At 36.5% G+C, this 15,617-nt stretch overlaps 1 protein-coding gene across 1 annotated transcript in view; it reads right to left on the reverse strand.

The window, feature by feature from the left end:
* Positions 1-1,089: 1,089 nt before the first annotated feature.
* Positions 1,090-15,617, reverse strand: part of LOC145662198 (uncharacterized) — a 54,080-nt gene continuing 39,552 nt past the window's right edge. Inside the window, exons 2-3 of the mRNA XM_081727532.1 lie at positions 14,033-15,278; positions 1,090-1,448 (exon numbers count right to left, since the gene is read on the reverse strand). Coding sequence (XP_081583658.1) covers positions 1,101-1,448; positions 14,033-15,262 — 1,578 coding nt within the window. The 5' untranslated portion in view covers positions 15,263-15,278 and the 3' untranslated portion in view covers positions 1,090-1,100. The remainder of the gene's footprint in view (positions 1,449-14,032; positions 15,279-15,617) is intronic.

The following is a 15,617-nucleotide window of genomic DNA, read 5'->3' on the forward strand; positions in this document are numbered from 1 at the left end:
CCTCAGAATAGGATATTTTTTATTTTAAAAATAAAACCTAAGAATTTTCACCTTTGGATTATAAATGTAAAAAAAAAAAACTAAAATAGGCAGGCCTTACTTTTTTTTTGTTTACGTTGCAGAAGTCAAATAAAGCAATAAATTGCAAGAAATTACTTACATTGGCGTTCTTGCTCAAAAAATGTCCATCTTCGAAATCGCAGGTGGTCATTTGTTCTAGAAACTGCAGACAATTGCTACTTTTGCTTTTCTAAAGTTGTTTTACTTTTTTTTTTTTTTTTTTGCAATACATTCTTATCTTGATTTGACTTCGAACAACCGCCCCCCAAATATTCAGCCTGGATCCGCCCCTGGCTCAAGTTAAGACAAACAGTTTCAAAAGTTATTGAAGTTATTTGCAGAACATCTTAAGTAACAAGCCAAAAAAAAAAAAAAAAAAAAAACTACAACAAAAATACACCCTCCATATTAACTTGCGAACAAATTAGCGAGTAGCGTTTTGCAGGCTGTTCCTGTTTTGTAATGACATCGAATAAAACGTAATCAATTTTTATACAATCTTCTTAATACACAGTAGAAGCTCACTGAACTATGTGCTATGTTGTTCTTAAATTGGTAATTTCCATTCATATATCACTATTCACAATACATCTGCATTACTGCAGGAATGGTTCACTACAACCACATAACATACGGCGTTCTTTATTAAGCGGACTATGCATAACATCCAAACTGCAACTTTTAAAAACTGTTGGATACACTGCAGAGTAAAACTCTCCGCACCCCTGTCCCCCCGCGCTTGCCAAGAAACTGATGTAAACACAAGAGCAGCGCCATCCGCACTGCTCTCCTGGTCAGGTAATAACATGTATCTGTCAAGTAGTTGAAATAGTACACTTAGCTATGGACTATAATTCGTTCCGTTAATAATTCGTTACAATCTTGTGGTAGTGCAAATGTCCTTAGGATGTCGGTATTGCCCCAAATGACCATATATATATATATATATATATATATATATATATATATATATATATATATATATATATATATATATATATATATATATATATATTTTTTTTTTTTTTTCTCGTTAACACTTACTTCTTGCTTCGCCAGCTGCACATTCCAGATGGCGTTGATGATGGCTTGTATCTGAAAGTTCGTGTTCTTCCCCCATCTTGTGGTTTACTTCTTTCGCCACTGCTTTCAACTTTTGGCTTAACCGTATACTTTCGGTTTTCTTTCTTTATTTTAATCCTCCATGGAGCTGGGTCATCAACAGCATTAATTTCCGGATAACGTTCTTCAATGAATCGAAGTGTTTCAGTTAAATACTGTCGATTGTTTCCATTGTAATCCTTTAAGGTACTTCTAATCTCATCATAGACAACTTGTAGTAGGTTGACATTTTTTATGTGATATAGTTCATAAATAGTGCCAAACGTCTGGAAGTACATTCGAAGAAAACAATAAGTAAACTTAGGACTTAATATTATTTAGTGATACAGTATATCAACATTTGTTAACCTACCTGTATTAGCATGGGCGTCACCAGAAACTCGCAGGGGGGATAAGAACAAACGCTAATAACACACACACATACACACACACACATATATATATATATATATATATATATATATATATATATATATATATATATATATATATATATATATATATATATATATATATATATATATATATATATTAAACAAAATGACAATATTATAATTAGGAAGTCATGCAAGTACATATACTATGTTGACTTTAGAAGAACTTTCCGAAGACAGAATCGTATGTTCCCTCCTTAATACTTCATAATATTTCCTGTTTTCAACATCTCAAACGTTGAAAGAATCAAGAAGAGAGAGAGAGAGAGAGAAATAATGCATGTTCGTGACTATGTTGCTACCGTACGTGCCTTTGGTGTGGGAGATTCGAGTTAGATTCCCGGTAGAAGTTCAGCTCATGAAGCTTGCATTCCATATGAAGCTTTAGGTCCACATCTCATTCTCGGGGCTGTAAGGGACACTAAACTCAGAATAAACCAACCCGAAAAGAGGAAACTTTATAACAGTACTGTGTTTATTGATGTTTATTTATCAGTCCTTTGCGAAGTCATGTAACAGCGAGACTGCTCTCAGGATCTCGATAAATACAAGAAAATATTTTTTGTGCATGAAAATCAGAACCTAATCATTTCACATAAATAGAAATTTAAAAAAAAAAATAATAACACATGCAAAAATGTATTTACAAAAATATTACGGTTTTACTTACCAAACAGGAAAAGAGCAGGTTTTATAAGATAAAATCATCGTCATCTTCGTGTTTGTAAATAAGCCACCAGGTACAAATAATTCCTTGTCTTGTTTCATAAAAATTCACAAAATGCACAAAATCTTTCTTTCTTCCATAACCACTTTACAAAACGCAGAACAATCAAATTATATTTATTAAAAAAGCGAACACACAATATAAAGAAAGTGCACATAAAAAATCTCTATATATAGATAAGCATTATTACGTGTCATATAGGTCTACTTCTTGAACAAGAATTGCATACGCCTTGGTTCTTTCCCAAAAGCATCCAACACGTCTGATATGAATTGTGTTTTATTTTTATTTATAAGTTCCCGATGGAGACTCATCATACACAATCCTGTCTATTCTTCAGAGATAGTTGACCTTAACCACGTTTTCACACGTCTTAGGGTGCTAAAACTTCTCTCAACACTACATGATGTATGTTGTAACGGGGAGGTGACCATTACTTGTGTTCCTTGATTTATTGCCGGACAAAATGTGGCGTGATCCACAAATCAAAAAGAGAGTTTCTCTAAGCTGTCTGCATCTAGATTTCTGTATTTCCATAAATCGTACCAGCATTCAGCTTGAGGAAGGAAATTGTCAAATTCATAAGTTTCATTTATTTCATCCATCATCTTCATAAATTGTAGTTTAGAGGTGTTTTTTTTATTTCACGGGGATGCAGTGTGAAGAGTGAAAAGTCTGGACTGTGTTCTTCCGAAAATCTATTATTTAGTGACTGTAACAAAGAATCTATGTACGGTATAAATATGGTTCGCCGATAATATTCTTCCACATTTGTGTATGGAGGATTAGCACGATGAACTTGTCGAGATGCAAGTCTGGGAACTGACAGCTGAATATTAAGTTCATCAGCAATACGAATACACTTTTCGAAGATCGAATGAAATGTAACTTCAACTATATCTCTCTGTTCTTTGAACATACAGATCAACTCCGAAATGTGTGATTTTTCCGCCATTAAATTCAACTGAACTCCTTGCAAAATTTGTGCTACTGGCTCAAGGTACGAAGAATATTGACTGATAACAGACAAAGAAACAATTAAAGGCTCCTGTGTTTCCTGCACAAAAAAAGACGATAAGCATTGCTTCTAGTTTCAGAAACTGTAGAATTTATTGACAGTTCTTCTAACGCAGACACTATTTCTATGAAATGTTCAGAAAATTTTCTGATGCTGCTGTATTTGGAAGTCCAGCGGGTTTCAGAAAGAAGTGTTATATTTGGAATATTTTTTTCTTCTTAATGGGCTCTCGCGATAGAAAATTGTGATTTCTTTGATAGTATCCACTGTGTTTCATATGTAAGAAACGGAACACAGCTTATTAACAACAAGATTAAGCTTGTGTGATGCTTTGGTAAAAAAAAAAAAAAAAAAAAAACGCTTTTGGGAATTGTCGTCTGATAATGCTTTGTACACCGTTACTACATCCAGTCATGGTGGAACAACCATCAAAACCCTGCCCTACAAGTTTACACTGAGATAATCCACGTTCTTCCAATGCTTTTAGAATTATTCTAGCAATATATGCGGCGTTTAAATCTCCTAATGGAATGAAACCTACGAAATCTTCTCGCATCTAATTTTCAACAGTGTCATAAAACCGAATACCTAGAGACAATTGTTCTAAACCCCCAATATCAGCTGTCTCATCTGCAAGCACACTATAATAGTGGGAAGAAACAATTTTAGGCTTTATATACTGTTCATATAAAGTGTTACCTGAAACTGATATCAATTCATTTTGAGTCTGCACAGATAAGTATTTTGCATTTTGAGCAGCAGTTTCAAAGTGTTGCTTTAAAGTTATATCTCCTGAATCTACTTTAAATTGGAAAAGATCGTAGCAATTGCCAGATTTAGCATTCTTTCCTCGTAAAGACAAATCATCTGTCGCACAATATACAATTGTCTCAATGATTGATGACAGTGTTTTTCGGTTTTCCTCAACTTGCTTCCGAGCCGCTTCATCAATTTTCAAATAAACGGGCAAACTTTTCGTAGACATAACATTCGAAAATAACTGAGCACGTTCTGTGGACGTCCGATGCCATTCAAATTGTTCGTGTTGTCGAGCAGATGCAAAAAAAATATCACTGCATTTTCTAAACGGTGTTAGTATAAAAGACCCTTGCAATCCTCTTTTTACCGGAGATCGAAAAAGAACACACTGTTTGCACAATCCCCCCCGCAACTTTCTAGAATATGCTAGCCACGGAAATTCAACAAACCACTTATACAAAAAGGAGCGTTTTCCTGGCATAACATCTTGTTTAAAATCACATGTTTCGGTCGGGTGCCACGGCGACATCAATATTTCATATCGACCAGTTTCCGACAAACTTGACTACAAATTTAAGTCTACATAATTGCCAATGTCTTTTGGGTCACAGGACGTCTCCTCACCTAATAAAGTTGCACAAGGGGACATTTGGGGAGAAGGAACGCTAACGATATTGCCCTCCGGTAACTCATTTTCTTCGCTCAGATTTTCAACACACAAAATATCACGTTTGGTGTTTGAGGACATTTGCTGTTTTAGAAAAACATCGAGTTTCATTTGCTTATGCTTACCGGTATGCATGATTAATTTTTAAAAAGCAAGTCTTTCTAATTCACTCACCTACACATGAGATATTAAATAAATTATAAACTAAGGGGAAAACACCCACTAAACTCTGAAAGAAACCAGAGATCGAAAACCACACACATTTATTATTTTTCCGACACTCCCGTGCAACTTTGAAGTTTTGAAAACGAAAACCGCCTATATGACACACCAGAAACATGGATTTCCAATAACTGCGCATAACCAACTATGCAAAACTAAACCTTTTTCTTCTTGAAAAGGGTCAATCTCCATTCTCCCCGCTAAAAATAACATTGTACTTTTAAACCGCGGGCTCTCGTAGGAAAAATAAGCTCAATTTCTTTCTGCTCAGAACGCTACTAAGAACAAGGAAGACAATGTTTGACAGCATTAGGATCATTGTCCCTGCTGCTCCATTTGCAGTTTTGTCTTTTCGACCTCTTCCCCTCCCTGCAATCCATCAAGATTCTTGGTTTAAAAGGAGGTGAGGTCATTCAGGATCACCTTGCTACAGCCAGAGGGCAAACAGAATCGGTGACATTATTGCCTTCACAAACAAAATTCTTGGGTTATTTTTAACATTAATATGTGTTAAATGCAGTGGCGGCGATTGGGCGTTAAAAGTGGGGGGGGGGCAAGACATGATCTGAATATTTGTATATCAATGTTAATATACAAATTTCCCTGGTTGAAACTATATACATTAATAGGTCATTTCAGAAAAGTGGGGGGCAACTGCCCCCCTTTGCCCCCCCTAATCGCCGCCCATGGTTAAATGTTCTTACTTTTCCGATTGTTGCAAAGGTCAGACAAATGAGTCAGAGAGACACTTTTATTCTGCTTTACAAAGTAAAACCACTGCAGAAGTATTAAAAGATGTGGCTCTTCATTTTCTATGGGAACGATTGAGGAAAACTTGCTTGATTCTTTCAACGTTTGAGATTTTGAAAACAGGAATTATCGTGAAGTGCTAGGAGGGAACATACGATCCTGTCTCCGGAAACTTCTTCTAAGTTCAATATATATACTTGACTATTTCAAGATCAAGGTAATATTAACTAGATTTCCAGGGGGGGGTCGACCGACCCCTTCGACCCCCTGTCGACGCCCATGTGTATTAGTTGCTGTTCTAACATTTGTGATTTATTAATTCTTTTGCTTTGTGAGCAACGTACTTTCGCTGACCTGTCAACAATGTGTTTTTTGCGATAATTTTCTTCTCTAACAGTGGTTCCCAACCTAGGGGGTGGGTCTCCGTCGAAAATGAAAATAAAATCTTTGACTGCCGTTCTTCACTGTTGGATGATGAAATTGTGGTGAACATAGTCTGTGGATCTGTTTCACACTTACTGTCGACCGTTGTCCGACAATAGGGAAAACTGACATTTATCACAGAATGTTCCCAGTACGATTCTGAAAGTGTTACACATGGGTCATGTCCCAATTAGGGCCTATGTCTTCATCTAAGCAAAGGCTTCTTTTCGGCTACGCGGTTGTTTTATTCCCGCAAAGGGTGATAAAAAATCATGATTTTGTTAAAAAACATTTTTGTTTATTTTTTATTTAAATCATTTTTTTAAAATTTAAATCAAATCTTTCTCCTCGTATAATACAAGTCGCGAACTGAAGAAAAAATACTAGGAATTAATATTAAATGTTAATTATGCCATTTAAGTGAAAGTGTTGGGGTTGAAGTTTGAGTTAACAACCAATCATTAACCTATTTCAATCCCAAACAATGTTTCTTAAGCGTTAAGGAAGAAGTACAGCAACGTTTATCAACATGACTTTTTTTCACAAAAGATACTGACATTTGGCAGGGGCATGTCTTTTAAAAAACCGGAACTAGCTTGCGGCACGAAATACATATAAAATACACAAATTTCGTCTAAAGTTATAAAATAAGAAAATAAGTTTCTGAGAGGGGATCGGACTCCTCTAAATACGTCGCTATTGTCTAGGAACAAACAAATAGACTCGCATACGAAGGAATTTACGTCTTAAATGTCGATGGTGATTTCCTCGATTTAATATTTAACGATTTACAAGCCCTATGTTACGAAGAGTAGAACCCATGGGGAAATCGCGGTCGAAAAATGGAAGGGCCACGGCCGACGGTGGCTGGCCGCCGGTATGGATCATACACGACTATGTACAGAAAAAATATATTTTTGCCGACTCCAATCAGAGACGGCAGGTAGCCGCCGACTCTTTGCCGACTTTATATCGGCAGAAATGAGACGTCGCGGCAGGGCTGGTCAAATATCCAACTCTCTGCCGAAGAAACCGAGAGCCTCTGTGTCGCCGTTGTTTTCGAGACGACTTAGCCGCTAGGCCGCCTAATTCTCGATCCTAAACCAGCCTTTGAAACGCCATACTGCCTACCTCTACGTCGCCGTTTTATCGACCGTAAATCAACCGTCGGAATCTTGTCTTTCCGACGTCCTTTTATAACCAATGTCGTAGATTTGCCGCGCCTTTGCCGACCAAACTCGACCTGTGGGAAGTTGTTTGGACGTTGTTGTGCCGATACGGCTACTTTTGTACCATATTTTCCGCGAGTCGGACAATCGCGGGTGGTCCTTTCGCTATGCGGAGGCGGACATTGGCGGCAATTCCCCATGGGGAAAGTAGGATTGCACCGTTACGCGTTCAAAACGAGATTTTCCTTAATCATCCTCTGCATGACACTCGTTTTCATAATGTGATGTACATATATTTGAGTTTCACTGTATTATGATTATTATCTTCCATAATCGAAATAAAAGAACAGAAACGGAATTTGACTTATTTTTACGTTAAATTAATTTATTCCGTAATTTGATTTAAATCAACGATTTTTATTTTAAAAAATCAAGTGATTTAAATCTTAATTTAAATCGTGATTTGTATCAGACTGATTTAAATCAATCCACCCTGTTCCCACACTATGCAAATACAAATAGATGTTTCATGTCGATCTATCAACCTCACTTGTGATGTTATTTGTCAGGTTTTAAAGTCTCACTCGTTCCTCACATTTCAAGCATGGAGTTTGTTCCGGTGGTCTGATCTTCCTTTTATGCATGTTTTTTTATCCCTACTTCTGCTGTACTGTGATCCTCTTCTTAACGGTTGCTAACGGTATGTAACACAGGACTGATAATGCGCTGGATTTTTCGTCATTCCCAATGCTCAATTACGCGACCTTGTCCAACTCCCTCACTTAACCACAACTACCACTTCCACTTGTTGTGCTGCATGCTCATACCATTCCTAAGTCATAATCGTTTGCATTCGCTCGGTATTTCCAACTAGAGATGGCTACAAAGTTCCGGTTCCAGATCTAGATCTGAAAACCCGGTTCCAGAACCGGATCTTAGGAACCGGTTCCAGACCTGCATTCGAAGAACCGGTTCCTGACCTGGATCCGAAGAAACCGGTTCCAGACCTGGATCCGAAGAAACCGGTTCCGGAACCGGGTCTCTAGAACCGGATCCGTTCAGACCCGAAAACCGGTTCCACCAGGAACCGGTTCTGGCATCCCTATTTCCAACATCGTGTCGCAATATGGGTGTCTATCTACTTACGTCAGAATAGTGTTTATATACTAAAGTGAATTCACTGATTCACTCACTACCAGATTTCTAAAACAATATTGATCGTAAGTACTTGAAATTTTGTACAAACGATCTTAAAACCTACGCTGCAATTTATACTACTTGTCCTTTCTGGCAGCTCGTTGCGTGCACGTGGTGCTCATTACAGTGTTACCAGCTTTTGCATGGGGTATTGAAACAAGAAATTATTCACTGCAAGTAAATCTCAGTTTTATAAAATTAAATGATAAAAGAGCACTAAAAAGAATGCTCTCAATAACTAGCAGGTCCACTACTCAAGTTGACATCCGACTAAAACAATGTGCATTTGTTTACATTCAAATTGACAACGTAAGGCAAGGGTAGGATGTTTACCATTGCAGAGCGAGAGAAATGAGCCACTATAATTGGCTGAACGTGCTGTTGCCATAGAAACAGCTCTTCTTGCCTGATTGTTATGATCACGTGAGGGAAGGATGAAACAGAGGAAAGCAACTGTCAGAAAGGACAAGTTGTATGAATTGCACTGTAGTCTCCGGATAAGACGTGCCTCACGTGGCCCCTAGAGAGAGGAAAAGGTGGCTTGCATCATTTCTCGCTTTTCACTAGATTTTCAAAGCTTCTTTTGATCGTATAATAACTTGAAATTTGTTCAAACATTTTTCTTATATACTAGACTATAGGTGATCCGAAGTTTTGAGAAATTTTAGTTTGGAAAGTGAATAAGGAGATGTAAACTTCTACATTATTACTGCAGTTTCTTTTACAACGCTGGACATAGAACAACGAAATTTCTATATAAAGATTATGTGTGTACAGTGATTCATTGCATAACAGGGTATTTATTATAACACATACGTACGATTTCACGACCGATTTGCCAATTTGAATATTTGCCAACCAGATAAAAGCAGCGAATAGTATTTATGTATGTATAGATAGAAATACTGAATAACTCGAGTCAAATATTGCGCTGTGACACGAAAATATAAATTTCAACTGAAGAATGGGAGCACGGTGGTTCAGTGCTAGAGAGCTCAGCTTTAGTGCGGGGGGGGGGTTCTGGTACGACCCCATGCCTTGTGAGTTTGTGATAGACAACATCGTGTCTGATGATTTTTCTTGGTTACTAATTAATATATCAGAATGTGATTCAGTTATGTAACATTCCTGACAGATACAACATTCCTCTTTTGAAATCTGCATTCTGAATTAATATATCTCTTTTATTATTTCAGATATGAAACCTGAAGTAAGCATCAAAATCTGACAACGGTCGGTAATCTATTTCCTGTTCAAATCCGGAGATGTTTCAGTTACAGTAATTCATTCAAAGCTGAAACCTCTGCAGAGTAACGAAACCCTGAACAGAATCACAATACGGATATAGATGCAGCACAATACAAGAATTTTAGGCTGGTGATTTTGATATCAGTGTCAAAAAGAGGCCACACAGACCCTCCTCTGCAATAAAACACTAAAAATTTGGTTTATGTGGAGGAAATGGTCAAGAATAACCAGATAATAAAGATATATAAATTGATGGAAAGATTGTCCATGACGAAAGAAGTAGTTTTAAACTTCTTTCAGATTTTTGATATGAAAAAGTGTTCTCTAAATGGGTGCCAAAGCTTCTAACAAGATAAATTATACAAATTTCGGAAAGACCTGGCAGAAATGAGAAGATACTGTGGACTTTGATGTATCACCCACCTTAAAGTCCCGACCTGACTCCCTCAAACTAAGTATCTGTCCGGAAAATGCACGAATTATTTACATGATAGAACATTTGTAAACGATGACAAGTTACTCCAGAGATTACAGGATGGCTGCAAAAAAAAAAAAAAAAAAAAAAAAAAAAAAAAAAAAAAAGCGGACCAAAAGTGTAGATAAAAATGGTGGATATATTGAATGATCAATACCTGTAGCGAATAATTGAAAGTTTATATATATAATAACAAGTATCATTATTGTGACTTTCACTTCAAAAAATTCTTGAGTGTGCGTTACTCGTTGACTGCACCTTGCACTCGTACCATCTAGTGACAAACCATTTTACTAAACTTTAACCTTATTAAAACTTATAGTTTTAAATCTGCATCTATCGGTATCAGGTAAGCTGGCAGGCAGCACAGGTAGCGACTATTAACTATCAGAAATCAGCGTTACTCACAGACCGGATCGTTTTAGTTTTATAATAAGGATTTATGTTGCGGTGATTGTGCGAGTTGTTCACGTTTATGCAACTCCAATGAAATCAACCCCCCTTAAAAAGTATCCTGAAAGCATACATTCATACAGTACAATATTGCTATGTATGTATGTCAGCTATTATCTATAGGTTTTACTCCTCTCGTGTGAACAACGAGTACCTCTGGTAGTTAAGTTATTTTCAATTGGTGAGTCGCGATTCCTTAGGGGGTCGTGACATATTGTTGGTAGGTCACCGTCAAAGTGCTTTTTGGTAAGTATTGTTATTGTTGTTCTTATTTACAAAAAAAAAAAAAAAGGACGGTCATAATGTTCAAAAAATTACGAGCTAATGTGCTAGTTAGCATATATACAGGGTGTCATTTATTATGTAGCCAAAATCCACTCGTGAAATCTTCTCACCTAAACAAATAAAAAAAGCCCATATGGACATAGGGCGAAAACCGAATTTTTCAAAGTTATGCGATGCCGAAAATGAGGAAAGTGTAACTTTGAGGCCACCTAGCTCGAAAACTATGACATATTAAAAGCTGTTAAAGAAATATCAGAGGAACTAGTGCTCTCTCTATCTTAATATACATGTTTCAGAATTTGATCGTAACGGCGCTACGAACTTTATAGAGAGAGCTGGGGTATCATAATCCTGATTTAAGCATGTATAGCAAAAAAGAAGATATGTTTTGATAGAAAATGTCTAATTATCGGTTTGTTGAGCTGTTATGTCGTGTACATGAGTATTATCATTTGTAAATTTCACATTATCACTAATTTTAATATCTGTAATTATGCAACCACACATAGCACAGTTTAACATCAAAGAAAAGTGGTTGATAACACTTGCAAACCAAGATCTAATAGTTAATATCATTTGATAACGGTGATCTAAGCAAGATAAATGTCATACAAAGGAAAATGATAAACAAATAATTACAGAGATACAGAAATCCGAAATGCTGTGAAAACGAACATCAGGGCAAAGGATTCGAAAAAACTATTTACCGAAGAATGGGTGTAGCATGGTACATTCACTGACATCTCACTTTTTCTATCCAACAGTAGATACGGTAGATATTGCGAGTAAGCGATGATTAAAGAAATGGTAGAATGAAAAGTTGGAGGAAACGGGAGATCTCGAGTAAACCCATTAACACGATATCGTCCACCACGAATTTACGTACTACATATTAAAAGATTGTATATATTTGTTCTGAACTACTACGTTGTGAATCCAGATAACAATAAAATTATAACAAATGATCGGTGTCTTCCGTCACCCCAAATACAATGCTCTGCACGAGTTGACAGTGAGTCATGTACACGATTGGAACGCATAGTCATATTACGAATCTTTGCAAATGCATCACGAATTCTTCGCTGCAATTCATGTATTTCGTTTATTTGTGTTTTGTACAGTATACTTTTGAGGTGTCCCACAAATAAAAACTCGATTTAGGTCAGAAGAGCGAGGAGGCCACTGTATGGGTCTTCCTCGCCCTATTCATCCGTCTTGGAAGTACTGATCAAGAAATACACGAAAGCCTCGCAGAAAATGTGGTGGCGCAACATCGTGTATAAACCAAAGCTGAGACTTTCTCGAGAAAGGAACATTTTCCAACCATTCCAGATTCGTTGAAGAAATTGCAATAGTATTGAACTTGTGAGACGTTGTAATAAAATTTACGGCTCTAGAAGTTCATTCCCCAATATGTCAGCTCACACATTAATCGAGAATTGATATTGGTGTCTGGTAGGTAAATTTGCGTTAGGGTTTTCTTCTGCCAATTGGTGTTCGTTGTGGATGTTGAAAACACCATGTCGCTTGAACCCCTCATCAGTAAATATGATTAATGAAATAGAGAGTTTTCTACACACCGATTAAGATACCACTCGCAAAGGTGTCTTGACTCGGACAATAGTCTTTTTCTTCTATTCCTTGCACATGTTGCAAGTGGAAGGGATAGAGTTGTTGTTCGCGAAGTATTTTTCAAACGTTTCCATGTGAAACACCTTCTAGCGTTGCTAGCATTTTTGTACTGGTACAAGGATCTTCTTTAATTATCTCAAGAATTCTCTCTTCTCGTTCAGGTGTCTGAGAGCGCCCAACTAAATCATATGTAGCATGCACATGACGTATCGGTAGCAGGAAAGGTATTCAGGTTGGGAAGAACACGATTTCGAAAATATTCATGATATAGTAGTTGTGCTTCATGTGGGTTCCTATAGGCACGACCATACATAAGATGCATATTTGCCTTTCATTTAACGTGTACTGATGACGGATGACAGGCACATCCTATAATTATTATTGTTATCTGGATTTTTGTTCACTGTAGTACGCAGAACAAATATGTATACTCTTTTAATACGTTATAGTACGTAAATTCGTGATGGACGACATCGAGATCTCCCGTTTCCTAATACTTTTCATTCTATCATTTCTTTAATTATAATTTACTCGCAATATCTACCGTATCTACTATTGGATAGAAAAAGTAAGATGTCAGTGAATGTGCCATACTACATCCGCTCGTCCTTCGAATCCTTTGCCCTGATGTTCGTTTTCACAGCATTTCGGATTTCTCTATCTCTGGAATTATTTGTTTATCATTTTCCTTCGTATGACATTTATCTTGCTTAGATCACCGTTATCAAATGATATTAACTATTAGATCTTGGTTTGCAAGTGTTATCAACTACTTTTCTTTGATATTAAACTGTGCTATGTGTGGATGCATAATTACAGATATTAAAATTAGTGATAATGTGAAATTTACAAATGACAATACTTATGTACACGACATAACAGCTTAATAAACCGATAATTAGACATTTTCTATCAAAACATATCTTTTTTATATATATACATGCTTAAATCAGGATTACGATACCCCAGCTCCCTCTATAAAGGTCGTTGCGCCGGTACGATCAAACTCTGAAACATGTATATTAAGATAGAGAGAGCACTAGTTCCTCTGATATTTCTTTAACCGCCTCTAATATGTCATAGTTTTTGAGCTAGGCGGCCTCAAAGTTACACTTTCCTCTTTTCGGCATTGCACAACTTTGAAAAACGCGGGTTTTGTCCTATGTCAATATGGGCGCTTTTATTTGTTTAGATGAGAGGATTTCACCAGTGGATTTTGGCTACATAATAAATGAACACCCTGTATATCTTGGAACTGATATACTTTCAACATCATGAGATTGGAAAGCTTATAACATTAAGATAATTTACCATGAATTCAAAGAGCCAATCACTTTACGGGAAAAAGCCTAAATAGTTACTAGTATTGGAGAAAATGTTAATATTGTTACCTTTATGTAAGGTAAGTCCGTCTCATCAAGACTCATAGCTTTTTTCAGCTCTTCAATGATCTTTTCCAAATCCTTTCCCATCATGAAGAAGTGAAATGTTAAACAACAATGAAAAAAGAGCTGTTTATGAGGATATTTATCTATCAATCTTCTTAAATCTTCTGTACGATCATATTCTGGGTTCATTTCCCAATACAGTTCAATATAATTTTGTTCAGCATCAAAAACATGAGCAGACATAGCAGTCTCGTAATGTCTTAATGCTGTATGACAAAGTTCTCGCCTATCATGAAGCGACATGGAATATGTTTTATTCGCAAGTAACTCGAAATATCGACCAGCAATATGGTTAACCATTCCGTTGTCTGGATCTAGTTCTAGTGCCTTCTCGATACAAAGTTTTGCTTTTGTTAGGTCATTAACTCTAGGAGCCATGAAAGCTTTGGCACATCGAGCATAATTTGTTGCAGAGTACGAACCCTTTGCTAATACTTCTTCCAAAAGATCGTTTGCCTTTCTGTCGTAGAACACAGCTCTTTCTGAATTTCTCTCCCTATAGTAATAATGACCTGCAGCTAGGTACGTGAGAACTAAGTCAACTAAATATACTCCATTTGTATTATCTAAGTCGTAAGCCGTACTAAGGTAATTAATTTCTTCATCTGAAGGACACTCTAGTTTATTTTCGTCATTTCGAATCCTACTTAGATACTTTCCCGCTAAGTAGTACCATTCGGGCTCAGAACTGTCCATTGAAATTGCCATTTTGGCGTAAGTAACAGCTGTATGTCGGTTTATACCAACGTATTCAAGAGTTACTGCAGATTTTAGCCCATATACAGCACCCTGACTTTCCTTACTCAAACTTTCGAACTCTTCGGGAAATACACACAAACGTTCACTAACTTTTCCGATTGACTGCAATAGAAATATTGTGGAAGCATCTATTATAAACTGTGCACCTTGAATAAATGATATCCTGAATATACTTCCCGATTCTCTTATGATCTTTGAACACTCTTCCAAGTCTTTTAGTGCCTTGTCCAGGTTATTCTGTCTGTAACTTTCAATGCTTAGTATGAACTTAAACACAATTCGAGTTTTAATTCCATCGACATCATCTGTTGTGTTCTTATACTTGTTAGAGATATATTGGTAAAAATCTTTAGTGTCATGACATCCTGGTACAATCTGCTTCATCCACTCGAAAATACAACCTTCAGAACACATGGTAGAATTGGCAGTTCTGCAAAATAAATAAATAAATAAATAATAATAATAATAATACATTCTATTAATTTTTACCCTTTATCATACACACTGTTCACAGAGTGAACATATGAACTGTACAGACCGAAGCAATGAAAGTATTTCAAAAAGTTTAAGTCCAAATTACTAACAAACTCTTGCGCTGCGTGCTTATGCATTCAGAAACACACGGCTCGATCGACTATCAGCTCCTGGTATTTAATTCAACTCGCCCTGTTCTTCCTCCTCTTTTTATCTAAAGCAGTATGTGTGAAGTAATATATTCTTTCCATTCAGATGAATAAAACAGAAACCATGTTTACAAGCTTCATAGATC

Source organism: Thermobia domestica, chromosome 10 (assembly GCF_964235325.1).
Source record: "Thermobia domestica chromosome 10, izTheDome1.hap1.1, whole genome shotgun sequence".
NCBI lineage: Eukaryota > Metazoa > Arthropoda > Insecta > Zygentoma > Lepismatidae > Thermobia > Thermobia domestica.